This window comes from Pteropus vampyrus, unplaced genomic scaffold (assembly GCF_000151845.1).
Source record: "Pteropus vampyrus isolate Shadow unplaced genomic scaffold, Pvam_2.0 Scaffold215, whole genome shotgun sequence".
Taxonomy (NCBI): Eukaryota; Metazoa; Chordata; class Mammalia; order Chiroptera; family Pteropodidae; genus Pteropus; species Pteropus vampyrus.
The window spans coordinates 2,699,247-2,720,764 of record NW_011888996.1 but is presented as its reverse complement, the minus strand read 5'-3'; the positions used below and the strand labels follow the sequence as shown (position 1 = coordinate 2,720,764).

At 41.6% G+C, this 21,518-nt stretch overlaps 1 protein-coding gene across 1 annotated transcript in view; it reads right to left on the bottom strand.

Annotated features, from left to right (window-relative positions):
- MATN2 (matrilin 2) overlaps positions 1 to 21,518 on the bottom strand; it is a 122,222-nt gene that overhangs the window by 47,067 nt on the left and 53,637 nt on the right. Inside the window, exons 4-5 of the mRNA XM_011372923.1 lie at positions 14,298 to 14,420; positions 2,001 to 2,123 (exon numbers count right to left, since the gene is read on the bottom strand). Of these exons, the coding sequence (XP_011371225.1) occupies positions 2,001 to 2,123; positions 14,298 to 14,420 (246 nt within the window). The remainder of the gene's footprint in view (positions 1 to 2,000; positions 2,124 to 14,297; positions 14,421 to 21,518) is intronic.

Below are 21,518 nucleotides of genomic sequence, written 5' to 3'. Positions count from 1 at the left end.
CACCTCCTGCTGTGCGGCCCGGTTCCTAACAGGCCATGGGCCGGTACTGGTCCATGGCCCAGGGTTTCGGGACCCCTGCTGTAGAGGCAGGAAGGAAACTGACTAGGGTGTAGAGTTTCCTCCAGGCCTCATCCCAGGGAGGCTACAGCATCCCCACCTGTTCCAGCCCAGCTGGTCTCCTCTTTCCTTTAACTCCTGTCGTGGGTATTTTCTATATCACACTGTGAACCTTCTGTCATACAGCACTTTGTATGGTGACTGTGTGCTCTGTATGGTTTATGTCACCAACCAGCTTCCAGTGGAAGCGTGGGACGAAGTCTCGAAATTTTTTGTACTATTAAACTCAGGTATGTGGTATATGCTCAATGAATACCAACTTAAAGTCTTTGAAGCCAGTATCATCCCTTAAAAAAATTTGCTTGGCACAGGCAATTTGCTAAGTGGTTTATATGGATTAGCTCACATAGTCTTCAAGACATTATGAAGTAGGCAATATTAGCACTCTCTATTGCAGTTGAGGAAACTGAGGCATAAATAACTTGCACAAGATCACTCTGAAAAAGCAGAGGAGCTGGGATTTGAACTGAGGCCGACTGCCCCTTGGTAGCACATGGCTTTCCCTTTGACGGAAAGAACTGACTCATCAGCCCAGCAACCACAATTCCCCAGCCACTACCACACCGCAGGCTGCTGGTTTATAGTTCAGAATGGTCAGAAGAGAAAGGAGACTAGAAACAGAGCAGTCCATTCATTCATTCACTTATTCTCTCAATAAACAACCTTATGCCAGTCATGTACCAGGCATGGGTATGAGCCTGTCTGGCTCATGTCTTTGTACATCTTTCCTCCTCCTGGCTATCTGCGGCTCACCCTTCTTTGCCTGGTGACTGATGGCTTGGCCTTAAAGACTCAGCCAAGATCTCTTCTCCAGGAAGGACTTCACCTTATTCATCGCAATCAGCACATGGTTAGGGCTCCAGAAATGTATGTTTTGACTTAATGTGTCCCTTATAGTTTCATATTCCACCCCTGCCTCCAGCTCTGGTGCTTGCAAGCTGCTGACATTTTGGGATTGATGAGAGAGTTTCTGCTTCAGGAGTTTTGGGGGGTTACTTTTTAAAAAGTGGTACAGGTATATCCTGCTTTACATAATAAAACTATTTTAGAAAGATTGTGGATACATGAACTTTTTATGAATTGAAATCCTATTTTTTCATTGATGTATGTTTCAGAGATGACTTATTTTAAATTGCTATTTAACTTCACTTTTCAAAAAATCCTAGGCTCTAATACTTTAAGAACAAGCTTCTCTTAAGGGAACCTCTCTAGGAATTTAACAATCCATACACAGTCCCTTAAGCACTGTGACATACCTTTATATTTAAAGGAACACTTCTGGAATCTTTTGCAAAACTAGTGATCACCTTTAGTGGATTTTAATGGTCAGATTTTGGGAGCTCGAATTAATTCGGATTTGTGTGTACATAGCTAAAGTAAAATAGAACTACGTAGCTAAAACAAAAAATGAGCACTTCTCCACAAGCCGCCCTCCCCCACCCCGGAGCAACCTCATTCGACTCCTTTTGGCTCAGCGATTTTCCTGTACTTGTGTGGAGTCAAAGCTGCAGCCCACAAGCCACAAAGCTTCAATGAAAGCATTTCTCAAGCCCTGATGATACTGATGGGTACAGCCAGGCTGAGCCAGCATGAAGTATCATGGTCTGACTGTCAGCTTGCTCAGCAGATGCTGGAAGAACACTCCCACATGTGGTCTCCAATAAAGGATACCTTCCTCAAATGCCTTGAAGGGTGACACTGAGGTAGAGCGGGCTACAGTCTTAGGCCAAGTTAAGAAAGGCCTGGCATAGAGGAATAGAGATAGAAGATATTAGATGCCCTCGGCACATAATCCTTCTCTCTGCTTGGGAGAGTTCCGTGGCCACAGTGCCCATAGCAACAGCATCCAAAAAGAAATTTGGGGGCTGTTGTTTGTAACTTACTTGTACATGTTTTTTTATCTGGGTTAAGGGAAAATCCTTTAGGGCACCGGCAAAAGTAGGAGCCGTCAGCATTCACACACTCATGTTCGCATCCATGGTCTTCTGAGGCACAGTAGTCCACAGCTGTGAAGATTAAAACATGGAGTTTAAGTAGAAATGCAAACAGAGGTGAAGGGAATGGTAGAATAGAAGCATACTTATAACAAATATAAATAAAGATTAAATACTATTGCCCAAAAAAGAATTTGAATAAATAAATATGAACCCAAGGCCTCCTTCCCGCAGATATAAAAATCAGAAGCCTAGGTCAGGCACCTTATATCAGAAGATAAACTAAAGAACATAGAAACAATTATTTTTAAAAGTTATGCAAACCGAAACAATCACCAGGCACACTTATACCTATTAAACAGTAAAAATCAAGACAAGATAAAATCAGCGGTGGCATGGTAGCATGAAAACAGAATCTGAGTTAGTAATGGTGGGTAGCATTATAAATGGATAAAAATCCTTTTGGAAGGACATATGACAATGTTCACCCTGACCCAAAGAAATAATTTTTAGAAATGGGAAATTAACTAAGTGGAATAACCTATTTATATAGCAGCATTGCTTACAGTGACAAAAAAAATCTGTAAAATAAAGTGAACATTTAGTAAGAGTAAATGGGTTAGTAATTTATGAGAAAATACACTAGTTTATTTCTCAAATATTTACTAAGCACTGACTCTGGACCTGGCCCTGTTTTAGGTGGTAAGGATACAGCAAATAACAAATCAGAGAAAAATTCAGTCCTTGAGGAGCTCACATTTGGATGATGGTGGTGCTGGCAGACAAAAAATAAATTAATGGCATAGTTTTTTAGAAGGTAAAGAGTGTTCTGGAGAAAAATGAAATGGCAAAAAGAAATAGACTGTGGGGATGTGGGAGGAGGGTGTGATGTAACAGAAGTGGTCAAGAATGGCCTTGCCGAGAAGGTGGCAGTTGGGGCAGAGTCTGGAATGAGGTACAAGCTGTGAGGATATCTGGGAAAGGCATCCTGGTCAAAAGGAAGAGCAAGTGCAAAAGCCAGGAGGTGGGAACACGCCTGGTGTGCTGCAGGATCAGCAAGGAGGCCAGGGGGCCTGGAACAGAGAGAGCTGGGAGATGGGAGTGAGTGCAGATCAGGAGGGACTGAGGCCACTGCAAGGACCTTGGCTTTTACTCTGAGAGCAGGGAGTCATTGGAGAGTTCTGAGCAATGGAATGGAGAACAGACCATAGAGAGAGAATGTGACAGCAGAAAACCAGTTAGGAGGCTACTCAATAATCTCAGCAAGAAATGATGAAGGCTGAAACCAAGATGGTATGGGAAGGAGTGGGGGTGGGGGAGGGAAATGGTGTTCCGGGTGTTATGGGTTGAACTGTCCCCTGAAAAAGTATGTTGAAGTCCTAACTCCTCATACCTGCAAATGTGATCTTATTTGGAAATAGGATCTCTGCAGACATACTTAAGATGAGGTCTTTAGGCTGGGCTCTAATTCAGTATGACTGGTGGCCTTACAAGAAGAGGACAACGCCGTGTGAAGACACAGACGCACAGGAGAACACCATGAGAAAGCAGAGATTGGAGAGGCGCTTTCGCAAGCTGAGGAATGCCAAGGATCAACGGCCACCACCCAAAGCAAGGGAAGAGCCTCTCCTACAAGCTGCAGAAGCAGCATGGCTCTCCTGGAACCTTGACTTCTAGCCCCCAGAAGTGTCAGACAATCATTTCTGTTGTTCTAAAATGCCCAGTTTGTGGTCTTTTGTTATGGCAGCCCCAGGAGACTAATACACTGGGTGTGTGTTGGAGGTGGGCCAATAGGATTCCTGCTGGTTTAGAGGCAGGGCGAGAGAGGACTTAGGGGTGATTCCACGGGGTTTGGTGTGAGCAGCTGATGGGATGGAGCTGCTGGTAATTGAGATAGAGAAGGTGTCATGGCGCAGGTTTTGTGGGGAGAAGATCCGGAGTTCCATTTTGGGCATTAGGCAGTTATTAACATTATAATTCTAACATAATTGTAAATAGGAAGAAACACAAAATTTTGTGAAAAATTAGACCTCGAAATTGTATATTTACAGTGATTATATCCAAGTAAAATATAGCTCTGAGGCAAAGCCTGGAAATTAGAAATAAAAATGCTTGTTGTGTTAGGCGGTAGGATTATGAATGGCTTTTTTTTTTCCTTTAAAAAATGTTTCCCTCTATTATAGTTTAGGCTATTTTAACATCAAAAATTTATAGATAATAAGGAAATGGAATCTACAAAATTAATACACATATATAATTTTTAAAAATCCATGCAAGGAGAACATAACAACATAATACAGTAATCAAAAGGGAAAAGCTAAAGATATTTAAAGGGTAATAACCTGTGTTGTGTTTATTCTTTTGCTCCAGGCTTCATTAAGTTTCTGCATAAAGTATCATTTTTGTAACTTTGCTTCCCTAAAGAGTTCTAATAGTATCTAATATTTGTGGATTTAATATACAAGTCACTACAATGGGAGCAGGGCATTCAGGATCTGAATGTCACGGACATTAACCAGTTGCTGCAGTTGAGTTATGATGTAACTGTTGAGCTAGCACCAAATCCTTCTAAAGGTTAATGTCTCATCTTTCGAGAAGCAATGCATTATTAACAAATAATTGAGGACACTGAAATCAAGGACGTATTAGCAGTAGGCACTTCCACCTCCAGCCTCTTCATGCTGGGCCTTGAAAGTCTCCCAATCCCTGACGTGGGTGTCTGCTGTCAATCAGCCAGTCCTAACTCTGGTCAGCCCCTTCTTAGCACCCCCTCCAAAGAGAAGAGCTGTTAATCTGACTTCCAAGTCCCAGGATGCTGAAAGTACTACAATGATGTGTGGGCGTCGTACTCCAAAAGCAGAAACTCAGGCTCTACCTCTGGAATTTCCTATCACACACCTTGGGGGTGACCTCTGAGCCCCGCCGTCTCTACCTCTCAGAGAGACAGCTGACTGTGCTGGCCCCATATCAGAATGGGGAGAAGTTAGAGGCTTTGGTCAGGCCTAAAGTCTAAGCTCTAAACTCATCTTTTTTCAGAATGCTCTAGAATAGAGAATCTAATGTTGGCTCAGGCATTAATCAAGTTACACAAAAGAAACCCCTTTAATTGAACTCCACTTAACCAACTCCTGATCAGTCAAAGTTTTTCATTCCCTCTGAAAATATGAGACTTGATGTCCAGAGCATTCTAAATGCTCCGGGCTGTTGGAACACCTGTGCACTTCTCTACCAGCCGGGTTGTATGCTCACAAAGCAGTCTTGGAGGAACACCTGTGTACCTCTCCTGCTGACTGACTGTGTGCTTTAAACATTAGTTCTCAAAGTGTGATCTGTGAACCAGCTGCGTCAACTAGCGTTTGGGAACTTGTCAGTAATACAAAGGCTCAAGAGCCTTCCCAGACCTAATGAATCAGAAACTCTGGGTGTGGGGCCCAGGGGTATGTGTTTTCGCAAGCCCTCCAGGTGACTTTGATGCATGCTAAAATTTGAGAACCAGTATTATAAAGAGTCGAAGTTGTTTTGTTTCCAAATCTATATATGCCATTTGTACATTATTGTAATTAACTGAAATACTACGAAAATCAATAATGTAAGCACTAAAAGAAATTGAGTTTTTTAAAAGTAAAAACTAAATTGAAAGTTTTGTAAAGACTTAATTAAGGCAATTTACTAACCAAAATTGCTACAGAAACAGGCATGGATGAAACAAGCGTAAAAGATTGGGGGAAATTTCTTAAAAATTTACAAGTATTCTGCCCTTACATTGCTTTAAAGAAATCTTGAAATTGTTGCTGCAATTAAAAGAAACCAAACTGAAAATCATAGACGATACATTTTGGGTATGGTTTATGCAATAAAGAACTTTTTAAATGACTTTTTTTCAAATGAACTTAAAGTTAGTAATTTTTGAAAGTGAAATTAAAAGTAATTTTTATTGAAAGTAAATGTATGCACTGTAAATAAAAATAAAATGGTTTATATATGTACTTTTTATGATTCTGCTTTTTAAATGACATTTTCCATCAATCAGCGAACCACAGGTCTAATATCATGGGATAAGAGGGCTTCTGGACTTGGATTCTTGTGCTAGTTTTGTTTTTTGTGTGCACAGCTCTTTGGAAACCGAGGGGGAGAGGAGAAATTGGCAAGGTAGGATTCAGGCATTCCTGGGTCCTGAGAACCTAGCCTGGAAAACGCAAGGTGTCAAATACCACCTTGATGTGAGGGTGGCCATTGGTTCACTGGCGGCAGTAGATGAGACAATCAGTAGAGAAACCAAATTCTAGGCATGTGAACTTAACTTTTTAAAGCCAAGAGCGTTCTAATCCATTCAACTCTGACATCCTTTGCCGCGTGTTTTGGGTTCTTTGCATAACTTCCTTGGTTATAAAATTGTACTTGTAAAAAGAGAGAGCCAGTTTAGGGGAGGATGTATGAAGATGACCTATATGTATGGCTCAGAGATGCCTCTGTTGTTACAAGTCCTCGTCTACTTCAAAAAATCCTTTCTTAGTTATTTTGTCTGAAATTTCTATACTCTCCTTTACAAACACAGAGTACAGTATTCCCCCCTTATCCTCAGGGAATACATTCCAAGGCCCCAGTGGATATTTGAAGCCATAGATAGTACTGAACCCTGTATATACTGTTTTCTCTTATACATACATACCTGTGATAAAGTTTAATTTATAAATTAGGCATAGTAATAGATCAACACAATAACTAATAATAAAGTGGAACAATTATAACAATATACTATAATAAAAGTTATGTGAATGTGGTCTCTCTCAAAATGTCTTACTGCACTGAACTCACCCCTCTACTTGTGATATGTGAGGTGATAAAATGGCTATGTGTGAGATGAAGTGAGGTGAATGAATAATGCGACATAGCATTAGGCTACTACTGACCTTCTGGTCATACGGCTACGACGTGACTAACGGGCAGGGAGCATGTCCAGCATGGGTATGCTGGACGAAGGGATGATTCACATACCAGGCAGGACAGAGCTGGATGGCTCGAGATTTCATCATGCTACTTGGAATGGCATGAAATGTAACCGTTTTCCCATTTAGAAAAAAAAAGAGTACAGTTCACTGCCAGCGTTAATTTAACATCACATGTAGGAATGCTACATTTTCTAGGATTTGACATTTTCAGCAATTGAGAATTACTATATTTTATAAATGGAAATACCACTACTAAAAACAGAATGCTATAAACAGAATGATGTCGTTTGTTTCCAAAGACTATCGATATACTAGAGCAATGCAAAAATAATAAAGCGAGATATTTCATAGCAAACTTTGAGGGTAAGGTTAGGACTGGAATCCATGAGTTATCTCGGGGTAAACGTTGCAGATGCAAGTGCCGCTAGTGAGTATTCTAGGGGCAAACGGGAAATGGGTTAAAACTTATGAATTATTTATTTCTGTAATTTTCCGTTTAACATTTTCAGTCTGTGGTTGACCGGGGGTAACTGAGACCATGGAAAGTGAAACCGCGGACCCGGGGGACTGCTGTAATTCCAAGGCGGTAGCTCTTTGGCCCTCCGGATCACAAACTGCTAAGATCTCAGGTCAGCAGCCAGTGTACACAGGTTCAGTTTCTGCCTAATATGCGAGAAATCGCTCACCTGTCTCCAAGGATAAACAATACTTTGGTGCAAGGTAATAAAGCCTAAAATTGACAATCTCAGATTTATAATCTGGTCACATTCCAAGGTTTTCTCAGCAGGGATCGGTCTGCAAGGGGATGGTGCTGGTAGAAATGAGGTTTTTTTCAAGAAGAGCATTTGGGTTTCAAAGGTTTTTGACAGATTAAAAAAACCCCAATTCATCATTTAGAGAAATTGAAGAACCGATTTACTTGCTGAGAATATATTAGACACACGCATAGTCAGATTTGTAAAATCTCTCCTCCCCAAGGCACAACTGGATTGCTATATGCAGGATTTTAAAACTCAGAGGTTCCTTATTGCTTTTGATAACAATCAATAAATGTTCTAGGCTGAATTGTGTCTCCCCCATCTCAAATTCACATGTCAAAGTTCTAACCCCCAGCTGGTCAGAATGTGACTGTATCTGGAGATAGAATGAGGCCAATAGGCTGCATTCTAATACAATCTGACTGGTGTCCTTATAAGAATTGGAATTCAGGATACAAAAGTGGAGACCAGGGATGAACATGCACAGAGGAAAGACCGTGTGAAGAGGCAGCAAGAGAGCAGCCACCTGCCGAGTCAAAGAGAGAGACCTCAGAAGAAATCACCTTGATCCTGGACTTTTAGCCACTGTCTGTGGTGTTCTTTTAATGGCAACCCTAACAAACTAATATAGGGAGGCACCTTAGGGGTGGGAAAAATCGTGTTCCAAATATGAAGAGTTAGCTGATGAATTAAAAGTCTGCTCTTTTAACACAAAAATTGATCTTACCATTCCTTGTCCTCAACTTATATATCAACCATTCCCTCCTCGCTGAGGGTAATTAATATGGGAGAAATAGGCAAAAAGCTTTGAAGGCAGCAGTACTGCCATATTAAATTCTCATACTATTTATTATTTGAGCACAGACTTCAATCTGATTTTTAAAATGTACCAGACATTTGATATATTATTAAACACAACCATTTGTAAGACAGAAATTCATAAAGGATATACAAATTCAGATTCAACTAATGTCTGTGTATCAGACATTGTAATGATAGTAATAATATTAACAAATACATAGAGCACTGTTGTAAGCGATCTACATGTATTAACTCATTTAATCCTCACATCCACCCTTGGAGGTAGGTGTTATTGTTTTCATTATCTTCAATTTACAGATGAAGTCACTGAAACATAGAGAGGTTAAGAGACATATAAAAAATGTGAGTAATAATAGTACCTACCTCATAGGTTGTTTCGATTACACATAAAATAGTTTAAACACGTCCTAGACAGTAATATTCAATAAATGTGATCTACATTTTTTAAATCATACTGCCTAATCAGATAAGGTTGAATTTGGGGGTAAAGGGATACCTTAATGTCATTCATTTGTTCCACAACCATTTATTGAGCAATTGCTATGTGTCAGGCATGTGCTAAACCTTGAATGGTAACAACGAACAACATTCGTAAGACATCTTAGAGGATAGGCAGGAAGGAGAAGCCAAGCCCTTAGCAGTGATGAAAACTGGGGAAGAATTAAAATTAGGGAGGAATAACTTTCAGATTTTGACTTTATACATATCTGTACTCTTGTTATTTTTGTAGTAATAAGAAAGAAATGATTTTGTAATTTAAAATCCCATCAACGGGAAAAGATTTTTAAAATGCTTTAGATTGCAATCAATCACTCAACCTCAGTCAATGACTCAAGAAAAATGTATTGCATTTCCACTTTGTGAAAGGAGAAAAGTACGAGTGGCCTCTGTCTTCAAGGGTTTACAATCTGCTTAGGCAGATATGATGCAAACATTACCCCGAAAGACAAGGCTGTTGGTAAATACCAGGTGAGCACGTACAGCACAAAACTCAACCTCCAGGATATAGATAATGGTCTTTGAAAAATGTAGCTTGATAGTGACATGGTTATTAGACTTATTATGTGATCACCTTATAGGGAATATAAATGTTGAATTACTATGTTTCATACCTGAAACTAATGTAATATTATATGGCAACTATAATTAAAAATAAATTTTAAAAAATTTTAATGTACACTTTGGGATGGAAATTAACACAGCTTTAGTGGCAGCTGATGGATTATAAATACAGGGAGTCAAGTATAGCGAAAGGAGGCCCTTAGTCAATATCCACCCTTGTTCACTCGAATGTGGAAGTAGGCTCGGTTCTGTCCAGAGTGTAAGGAGCGGGCAGGGAGATGGGGACTGGCATTGAATTTAATCTTCCACTAACTCAAAAGGGTGGGAATGTTGTCTAAGGGTCCTGATCTGGCTAAGAATTGGATTTTCAGGCAGGTCACATCATAATTATGGGATGAGTCAAAGAACTAGAACCACTGCTGTGGAACCCATTGCATCCATTCGCCAGGAGCTGAACACGGTGAATTTCTACCAAACATCTTTCAATGAAGAGTTTTGATGTCCTGGCCCCACTTTCTCATAACCCACTCCCTACTCCCTGAAATCTGCCCTTTACCCTGCCCCTCTCGATCATTATCTTCTGGTCATCTTTGTGTCCCTGATGCCTAGCAGAGTATCTAGCAGAGAGTTCTGAAATGTTTGCTGAGATGAATCAATGACACAACTAGATGGCTTTTCTGAGTCCTGTTCCCTTTGGCCTCACTGGAGCATGAAATGAATATTGGCACGGCCTAGAAATCCTCTTCCCCACCAAACTCCACGACTCTTCTGATTCTCTCTTTCCCACCCCTTCAAGCCCCCTCCCCACCTTAGGCTCTTCTTTCATGGATATTTTTTTTGCCCCCACTTCTCTCTCCTGTTGCCTAAATGTGGCTACAACCCAAGGCTCAGGCCTTCACTCTCCTCTCACTCCACACTTCAAGATACCCAGGAAACGATAATAATTTCTGTTGCAGAAGCAGTAGTAGTAGTAAAATAATAATAATAATAATAATATTGCCCACTGTGTATTAGGAACTTGCTTATTATCTTATTTAATCCCACAAAATCCTCTTACTCTACATTATGGATGAGAAAACTGCAGAAACTGAACGACTTATGCAAAGACACATGACTAGCAAATAGCAGAACTGGGATTTGAGCCCAGGTCTTACTGTATTGAAGGTCCAGATGCCTTCAAAACAGCAGCAACAACAACAAAAAATACACATAAATAACATTTTAAATGAAAAACAGAAGGAGATTATAATTTAGAAAGAAATGAACTATGCTGCTTCCTTTCTGTGTCATTGGCGCTAATCTCTCCCTGTTGTGTTGGGGCTGTTCTCTGCTCCCTCTTGATTCCCCCTCACCTGATCTAAAACTACTTATTATCTTTCCTAAAGATAGGTTCTCATCACTCTTCCATCGCTGTTGCCATCACTCTCAGAGTCATGGAAGCTCAAACTCAGGGGTCAGTTGTGACTTTTCCTTCTCCCCTACTTGTAGCACCTTCTTTCGACCCTCATTCCTTCCCTCTCCATTCCTACAGTCGCTACTCAAACCCTGGCTCTTGTCACCTCATCTGGTGATTGCCACCGTCTCCCAACGGGTCTTTCCACCCCTCACCGCCTTCCTCCTTGAATCCATCCTGCAGTTTACCACAAGAGTAAGTTCCTTAAGATGAGGCTTTGCATTTGTCACTTCCAGTACAAGTCCTTCAGTAACTCCTTTTCAGAGACGAAGTCCCGACTCTTTAGCCTGCTTTTCAAAGCCCTGAACGGTCTGGTTCCTTCTGCTGTCTTAAACTTTATCGCTTTCTTTACACTTGCATAAATTATCTGTTTCAACAGAGCTGGTCTCCTCAACTGTTTAAGTCAAGCTGGCCAGCCTTATCTAGGGTGATCATGTAATTTATCCTCAAACTAGAACCCCTTTGAGAGTAAAAGGGAGTGCTAGTGAGAATTGAGACAACAGGCAAAAACTAGGATCGTCCTGGATTAATTGGGATTTGAAGTCACCATATTCTTAACTTCCCCTGCCTGTCTACATACGGGCCACCCAGATCAGCTGCTATTGGAATTTTTCCAGGGTCTCTATCAGCCTTTTGCTCTCCTTTCAATTTCATGCTGTAAATCTGATACTTGGGGTCTCCATCTTTGCCAAGCCCCTTCAGATTTACATCCTCAGGTTAGGCTGCCTGTTTAGCTTTTAATTTGGTGTTCTCTGTTATAGTCTCTTCCTAATCTATCAGCTCCCAGGAGCAAGACCTGCCCACCCCGCCAGCCCAGGTTCAGGCCCTAAGCTTTGAGAACACTGCCACCTCCACACCATCATTGCTCTTCATGTCTCCCCTTGCCTTGGACATCTGATCAATTGCTACCCTTCCTTGTTTGCCCAGATCTTCCCCACTCCAGCCATTAGGATGTCCGTCTTCTCTGACCTCCTATAGTCTCTATTACTTCTATCATTTGCTTTGCACTCAGCACAGACTCATAAAGCAGAAACTGACCTTTTGAGAATTTGTTCAGTTTCTCTAACCAAGGTAACTGGCCATAAATGTCCACCATTGCTTAATATTTCATTCTCAGCCTCTTACAGGTCAGGCTCTTGGTTGAAGATGATGATGATAGGAACACATGATGATAAGACCCGGATCACACACAGGCTCTTCCATTTGCCCACTCTCGCTTGGAAACTTCCACTTCCTTTGAGGAAAGGCAGACATTCTTACATGCTGATAACAGCAGCAAGAGAAACACCCATCTCTAATAAACGCAGCCCATAACAGCTCCCTGGCAACCACAGCATCTATTCTTATGCTTGCTGTTCTTCAATAAATGTCAAATTCCAGAAGTTAGAGCAAAACCCTTAGAGACAAAAAGGTTCTCTGCTACATAGGGACAATTAGGCAATTATTTGGCAACACTCAGAAAACTAGGTTCCTCACTGCCTGCCAGTTTTCCAAAGGCCAAGGCAGTTCCTTTGCCCCAGCCTGGCCTCCACTGCCTCTGCCCTATCTACTTACTGTCACCGACGTAAGCTCTGGACTCTCCCTGTCCCTTCCCTCACCCTCATCTACCAGACACTCAATCCTGTTTCCTAAAGCTCATCCACTAGCCTTACTCCCAACGGCCTGATTTCCTTCTGACTCTACAGTACCCAAAGTTTCTACCCATTTAACAACTGGTAAGAGAAAAAAATATATGTGAAACAAAATAAATAGTATGATCTCATTTTGTTAAACATTAACAAAATATTTTGTGGCAGATATTTATATGCGGAAAAGTCTGGCAGAAAAGATAACAAACTATTAACAGTGATTTTTCTCATCTGTTTAAGTTCATCAGAAAGAGTATATTACTTATATAACAAAAATTAATGAAGCAAAAATCATAAGAGTTGGTTGATATATACTATGCTGTCTTCTGTTTTGCCAGTGTTAGTAGATGTACCCTGCCACCTATCACAGTCACCACCAGCAGACTAAGGAAAAAAACAAAACAAAACAATTTTAATGCTCAGGAGACCAATTCTATGTGTTGACCTCGAATGAGGGCAGTTTTCATCTCCATCAGTATGTGAAAACAAACAAAGCCGTGATACTCTCACTCTTCACCTGCAAAGAGCGGGCTACCACCTACAGTTTATGTGTGTTGCTTTTTCCTTCCATGTCCTTAGCTAAACTCCAGGTGTGCTGGAAAATGTAAATTCTATGTGCAGAAAAAAAAAACAAAACCATTCACTGTTTGTGGGAAGCAAGAAATATTAGGCTCCATTGAAAACAATGGAATGTAGAACAGAAAACGCAGGATTTAGAGTCAGAAAATATAAGTTCTAGTTCTGCTGTCAGTCGAGTCCTCTTCCTTCCAGATTTTCTAGCTAAGTTTCCAGTCCAATTTACTGAACACTATTTGTTAGGCACTTTTTGTTGGTGGAAGGATGAGACTGTGCAAGTTAAAGGGTTCTGTAGACAAACTGGGAGGTGCATTAGGGATGGGCCTGCTCTGCAGGTGCTGAAGAGAACCACAGTCCATCACTGAAGATATCAGATGTCACCCCCACCTCTCCTACCTCTCACCGGGCCACGCAATGTGGAACCGCCCAAGTGGGACACTACTCAACTCATTACGAGTTGGTGCCTGCAGTTCCAAGCACTGCCCATGATGCTCCTTTAGCTGGGGCTTGTGTTTGAGGCTACTGTTTGTTTTCTCTGACCATCACGTCTTATTATATATGTCTGGGCTCTTACACCTGTCAGTCATGTGGTAAGTCCAATATTTAGGAAGACAGCTGCCCATGTCTTTGAGGTGCTAGTCATCAACCACCAAGTTAACTTCATGTGTATAACACATGAGCTATAGTTAAGTCAAGCCATCTTAAAAATACCCTCCAAATTTGACGAAAATCCACCCAGTCCTTTCAAAGATTGTGGTAACAGACAACCATATTTACACAGATTATAATAAATAGGCCTTTAGGACCCAGAATGAGAAAATGCTAACCTCAGGCATAAATGAAGGTTTTAAAGTTCCAGTTCTAACAACTAGACCAGAGGACTGAGTGCTGTGTTGACAACTCAAAGGAGAGCAATTGGACACGCGGGGTCCTCCCCCTCCTTCCTTACTGTGCTTAAGTTGTCCCTTTCCTTAAGCAAGGCTGGAAGGCATACTCACCCACACACCTTTTCCCGTCCTCAGCCAGAGTGTAGCCACTGTAGCACTGGCAGACGAAGGAGCCCAGCACATTCACACAGAGCTGCTCACAGCCATGGTCCTCTGCTGCACACAGATCCTGGACTGGGGCGAAGTCATGCCATTAGAACACAATTCTGAATGACCCTCAGCATGGGGCCATGCAACAAGCAACAATACAGCACTTGCTAAAATAACTTTTAAAAACATTATAAGCATTGATATATGATCATAGTAGAAAATTTGAAAAGCATGGAAAAATCTATAAAAGAAAATCCACCTGTAAGCTCCCACCTGCAATTCTACTACCCAGAGGCAACTTCTGTTAACATTTTGTTGAGTTCCTATTTATATATAAAAACATATTTTTCAAAGTTAAAATTATTCACCTCTATTAAATGCATTAAATAATTTTAAATTCGTATCAGTTTGTATTTTCCCATGTCACTGAAAGTACTGTGAAAACATTTTGAGGAAACTGAGTTATCATGAGCAGGCATCTGCTCTTGTCTGTGTCAAGTATCATTCCTACCCTTTGAGAACCAAAAAGCTTTGTAGTCAGGCTCAGCAATTTGTCCTGAGGTAATCTGGCACCGTCTGACATTTTGCAGATGGGGAAGCTGAGAGAGGACACAGTGGAAAGAGCTGCAACTCCACCAAAAACATGGAAGGCCTAAGAATACTCTCTAATTCCCAAGTCTTCTATTAGCCCCTTTGGACATACTTTTTCTCATTCCATGTGTCTATAGATCTTTGAAAATCCTCTTTGCACTCTATTCAGTCAGCTAGTAACAAATGAGGAAAATGGGAAGCCAGAGGAGTTTAGGTAGAAGTAACAAAGATGACTAGGGAGAAATAGATGTATGGCTATTAGCAGGTTGGTCCTATTTTTTTTCTTTTTTAATTTATTTATTTTAATATTTCAAGTATACAGTACATTGGTTAGACATCTATATAGTTCATAAAATGATCCCCCCAATTGTTCCCTCTCTCCCCTGGCCCTCCACCTAGCCATCATATTAACGCTAACTGCATTCCCTCTGCCGTGCTCCCCCTCCCTGTGACCAACTATCAACTACTAATTTGTACTTCTTTAACCCTTCATCCATTCTCTCAGTCCCCCAACCCCTCTCCCCTCTGTCCATTACCAAATTGTCCACTATATTTGCGAGTCTGTTTTTGATTAGTTTGTTCTTTTTGTTCCTTAGATTCCTCAAAAAAGTGAAATCATATAGTACTTATCTTTCTCTGTCTGAGTTATTTCACTCAGCATAATAACCTCTAGGTCCATCCATGTCGTTGCAAATGGTAGAATTCCATTTTTTTTAATGGCTGAGTAATATTCCATTGTATATATGAACCATAATTTCTTTATCCAGTCTCTGTTGATGGGCATTTAGGTTGCTTCCATAACTTGGCTATTGTAAATTGTGCTGCCATGAATATTGGGGTGCATAAATCTTTATGAATTATTGTTTTGGTTTTCTTTAGATAAATACCCAGAAGTGCAATTCCTGGGTCAAAAGGTATGTCTATTTTTAATTTTTTGAGAAACCTCCATACTGTTTTCCATAGTGGCTGTACCAATTTGCAATCCCATGGGCTGGTCCTATTTTGGTCAAATATTTATTATATGTCCACAAGGGCTGAGCCCTGGATATTTATTCAAATGCAATGTAAGAATGCACTCACAGGAATGCACTTGATGCAGTGGAACTAAGAATATATCAGAGGATGAAAAGGTTAAAGGCATTTTTAATCTATCACTGATTTGGTGTCTCCTTTTCAGAAACATGCTGACATGATGACATTAGTTCTCAGCAAGGAAAATAGCTTAGTTTCATAACTAGTTCTTCCAGTAACTTTACCATTAAAGTTAAAGAAAACTAGAGAGCATTAAAGAGATTAAATATATTAAAAATAATTTTTTATCAGGTTAATTTTTTTTATTATAGTTAATAATATTGAGCTATGGTAAAACTCAATTAACTAGAAAGCTTGATTAATCACTGAATCCAACAGCTACACTTTAATGTGATCTCCTAGGTCTTTGAGTTTTATAGTTTATTATGCTTTCAGATAAATATAAAACATTGAAGTGATAAAAATATAAACACTGATTTATTCATCATCTCTATAAAATGCATTAAATAATTAAAAAATAAAATTATAACATAACATTTAAAAATGCTTAAGTCTAAGCATCCACGAATAAGAATTCTGGTTTTAAAATGCTAAAAGACGTATTTTCATTCCCAAATCTATAAAGTAGATGAAAAAAAATTATAGATGTAAATTTCTTTACCTTTTACCAGAATATTTGTATCTTAGATTTCCAGTTGGGAAAATCAATTGCGATTTCCAGTGAATTTAGATATAAGGAAAACACTAATAATCAGAAAAAACTTCAGCTCATGCAAAAATTATAGAGACTAATTAAAGAATGACAAAACCTGCAGTTAGTTAACAAGCCTAGGCCAGAGATGTAAGAAAAGTTAAATCATACGATACTCTTCATTTATTTAATAAACGAAGCACTACTTTGTCCCAGGCACTAGGCATGCAGGGATGACAGATCAGACACAGGATTCCTGCGGTGCTGCGGTCCTGCAGCTTGTGTTGGAAGGTTGGTAACCTGAAGCTCTGGGAGGGGCGTTTCTGACTGAAGGACCAGTGAGTGCAGCGGTTCCGAGATGGAACAAATTAGCCCCATCTGAAGACTGGAAAGGCCAGAGTGGCTATCAGGTGCACCCTAAATAACTAAAACACTAGGCAGAACATGCTAGAAACCCATAAGAGAGATGATGACAATACAATAGGAGCTCAGAAAGGGAATGAATGACTGCCAGTCAAGAGAGGACTGGAAAAGGCTGGCAGGTAAGTGTGAGAGAATGAGGAAGGGAAACGGCACTGTGGGCCGAGGGACCAGTGCGAAGAAGCGTGCAGAAATGGAGGAACGCAAGACAGGCCCGGAAGCGGAATTTCACCCCGAGAATTCCCAGGGAAGTAGCAGGAGGGAGGACTGGAAGGACAACTGACACCAGATGGCAGAGGGCCTGACCACAGGCTTCACACTCTGAACTTAATGCAGCAGGCAGTGGGGCCCCTCAAGGTAAAATCCTTCAAAAGGTAGACAGGTGATTTCACCTGAGTCGTGCTTTAGAAGGATAAACCTCAAAGTATCACAGTTTCTCTCAGCTCTGGAAAACAAAGGACTTCTCGCACGGTTAAACGAAGATCGCCGCTTTGTTTGGGAATAGCTGTAGTTTTCTAAGTTGCAGGCTGAAGCAGCCTGCACGTTAATGGGAAAATTAACCTCTTGAAATGAGGGCCATAACCAGTTATTCAGAGCCTTCGGCCCCTCCCATCCACCGTCAATGCCCCTGCTCTTCTCTTTCTTGGCCTGTGCCACAACGCGGACTACACAGGCCTTTCTGTAGTGATGTCAACAATGTGTCTCTCTTGCTAGACCCTAAGCTTCCTAATCGGGAGGGCAGCATCCCTGTCTGCACAGAGGCTCGATGGCTGGAAAATGATAGCCCGGCACACTGCAACAACCTACCCCCCAAATCCCAAGCCCATTCTGGAGGCGGGGGACAGGAGCTGGGGACTCCTTACTCTGTTCCAGCCGCTGCCAGTTTGCCACCTCTCCATTTCCAGCAAGAACCTTGCCTAACGGTGGTTAGGAAGGAGGGATGGGAGTTAGTGACTTTTATTCTCTTATTTATAACTATCTGATTACAAATTTTCTCACAAGAGTTTATAAAAGAAACTTTCATAACAATGAAAAAAATCAAGGCCTTACAAAAGAACCCCTTTGAAATTAGCATTTTGAAAGCAATGAACCAGGACCTTGAAGCAAAGATCTTTTCTCCAAAAGACTTCCTCCCACAGGGTAGGTAGAGAGAGACAATGAATGCTTATTCCATCCAGGACAGGGCTGGATACCCACAAGACAGCCTGGAAACAACTGCAAAGTCCCATCTACAGAGGCAGCGGTGCCCAATCTCGGCTGCTCATTAGAACCATCTGGGGACCTTTTGAAACCCTGATGCCCAGCCTCCACCCTCTCCTTAAATCAGACTGGCCGGGGCTAGGAGGCTGGCAGCCCCCAGATAACTTCAGTGTGCAGCCAGGTTGAGAGCCATCGAACCTACTGGATAAAAAGTCTTCACAATCCTTCACGGAGAAGGTGCCCAGAACCACAGTCAGCCTCCCCACCCCTCTCCCCATTTACTAACTGAGCCCGCCAGACTTAGTTTCCTCCTTTTAACAAATCTCACGTTTATTGCCATCCTCGGTCCCTTCTCAGACACTACGTGAGGGTGCAAAGTGTGGTAGGAACAGGATTATGGCCGCATTCCAGAACAGTCCCACAAACAGCAGGCTTGCCAGTTGGCCTCACGCATGTTGTCCGTTCATACTGTTTTTAGAATGTAGGGGATTTATGGCTACTAGTGGTCTGTACTGTCCCAGAAGAAACCATTGAGGGATAAATTTAATTAAACAAAGACAAAGGAATAAATACAGACTAGGTTCTGACAAAACAACTGCTGTTTTTTTGGCAGTGGTCACTTCCATTTGAAACAAATACAGATGTGTTTGGATGATTCTGTACGCTTTTGAAAAACAGCACTTCTTTTTCTCACAGCCTGGGAGGATTTCACTGAAGGATGATAGAACTGTGGGGGATGGGAGAAGCACTGGATTCAGAGTTCCCATTACCCTTCCAAGCCTTCTTTACCTGGTGACCCCCACTCATGGCTCACCACTTCAGTCAAATGTCACCTCCTCCAGGAAGCCTTCTCCAGATTGGCTGAGCTTAGAGGCTCCTTCCTCTGACTCCCTAGCACCATACACATGGCTCCACTGTCACACTTATTATGCATTTGTCCCACGGTATTGGAAAGATCTGATCACATATCTGTATGCTCCACAGTGGCACATGAGCTGGTCCGCTTCAGTCTGGATTCCCTAGAACCTAGCATCGTGTCCTAGCGCATATAGTCGGTGATCCGTAAGTGTTCACCTGCTGAATGGATGGTTTGCAGAGGCCATACACCCTGCCTCCCAACGGGGTGTTCCTAGAGTCTTAAAAATACTCTCTTCCATCAGAAATGGGGTCATGGGAAGATGAGTGAGATGGGAACGAAACTCCTCCCTCCTCTCATCCCCGGCGAGAGGTATTCCCACACCAGAAAGAAGGTGCGGAGCACAATGACATCTGGGAGCCAGCCTCCAGCTGCAGACACCAGAAGAATCATCACGACAGCTAAGGAACCACAGCCTTGCTGTCTGCTGCATCCCTGATGCCTAGCACAGTGCCTGGCATGTCGCAGGTGCTCCATAAGTACTTATGAACAGACAGAGGAACCCATGTCCACGTTACACAAACACAGGGTTGTCAGGTGTTCCTCTCTCACTAACCTTACCTAGGCCGTAAACTCTGAGAGGAACAAGGTAAGTCTCGACATCCCTCAGGGTGCCTGGGTGATACTATGCATTTCACATGGGGGCTGCTCAGTGGACATTTGTTGATTTAACTTGAGAGCCACAAGCCTGGAGGATTCGGGGGCTTCTATCTGACCACTCCTCATAATTTCCCTTATCACAATTATACTTTAACACTTAATTTGCAATTAATTATTTAATGTCTTGTTCCTCTGTCATATGAGGGCAATGCTTGTTTTGTTTAGCCTATTACCTCAGATATCTAGCATGGTATCTGGCATGTGGTCAGTTTTTAAAAATATATTTGAATAACTGTTTGAATTAATTTATTTGTCAAATTGTTCAAAGCGCTGGAAAAACAACAGTGAAAAAAATAGATTAAAAATCAATCGGTTGATCCCTGTCACCATGGAGATGATATTTGAGTGCGGAGCCAGCTCCTACTGACTCACGACAGACTGGGCACACCTCTTCCCAACTCCGCATTCAGCAAGGCCAAGTGGGTAGCTTGAAATCGGCCCCGGTGGCAGTATTTACACCACAGGAATTGGTGTACATTACAAATCAGAGCTTTCTCTCCCTGGGGATCTGATTGTTAAACATTTACCAGCATTCCACTGACAGGGGCCAGGCATAAACAAAATAAACAGGTAAAACCATACGTTATGTTAGATGTTATATGTGCTGTGGAACAAAATTAAGCAGGAAAAGAGCTGGGAGCGTGGGAGGAAGGGAGCTTCTGTTAAATGGTGTGGTCTGAAGGCAGTCTCACTGAAAAGATGATTTCATACAAGGGCCTGAGGGAGGTAGCGTGAGAAAATAACGATCGAGAGACTTGAACCTTGGAGGACAAGATAAAGGGCAGCTTTGTTTGTTTAGACAGGGTGGGAGTGAGGCAATCGGGCAGACTGAAAGAACGCCGCCTCTGGAGCCAGACCTGGCCGCCGCTGGGTGCCTCGTGTGACTTCACAGAACTGATTTCTATGAGACTCGATTTTCATAGAAGCTAAATAATTAACATCTCATTGGGGGGCTAAATGAGATAATATAGATGAGTAAAGCACCTGACAGATGGCAGGTACTCAACAAACGTGAGCCTCCTTTCTTCTTAGACTGGGGCAAAGAAAGATCTTGGGGGTGTGGGCCTAGTTAAGCATGGAGGAGAGGTGGACCCCAAACGAATTTTGCCTACATCATAATTCTAATTGGTGTCAGTTTATTGGGTGCCTATGAAAACCCCACACATGGACCTTAGGTTCAAACTTCTTTAAATAATGTCATGTATCTTTTGACTCAGTTTGGTCTGTGAGTTCTGTGATGAATTGATCTAATACAGCAAAGTAGGCAATTTTATAACAAAAGATCTCACCGAACTCCAGCAATGCCTTGCCAGAGGGCGAGCCTTAGCACATAGCAAAATTTGCTTGTTTTTCTTAGTTCATAGAGGATTTTAGGAGGACGTTGATTGTGTCTGCTCAGTCTTTCCAGGTTAAATAAATCAGTGAGAATTTGATATCTAAGAGCCCCCAAACTGTGCTCAAATCTGCCCTTTGTTTCCCCCAAGGTTCTCACATATACTCTAAAGTACCTTCCTTCCTTTGTGATCTTAAAACCCTTGGCCCAGAGAACTTGGAAAACTTTTATCTGGTTACATCAGACAAGGAGCACAGGACAGAGATGTGGCCGCCGTGGCTAACATCATCCTGGGTGAAATCAAAGGGTTTTTACTGACTTTTCAGAATTTTAGACAAG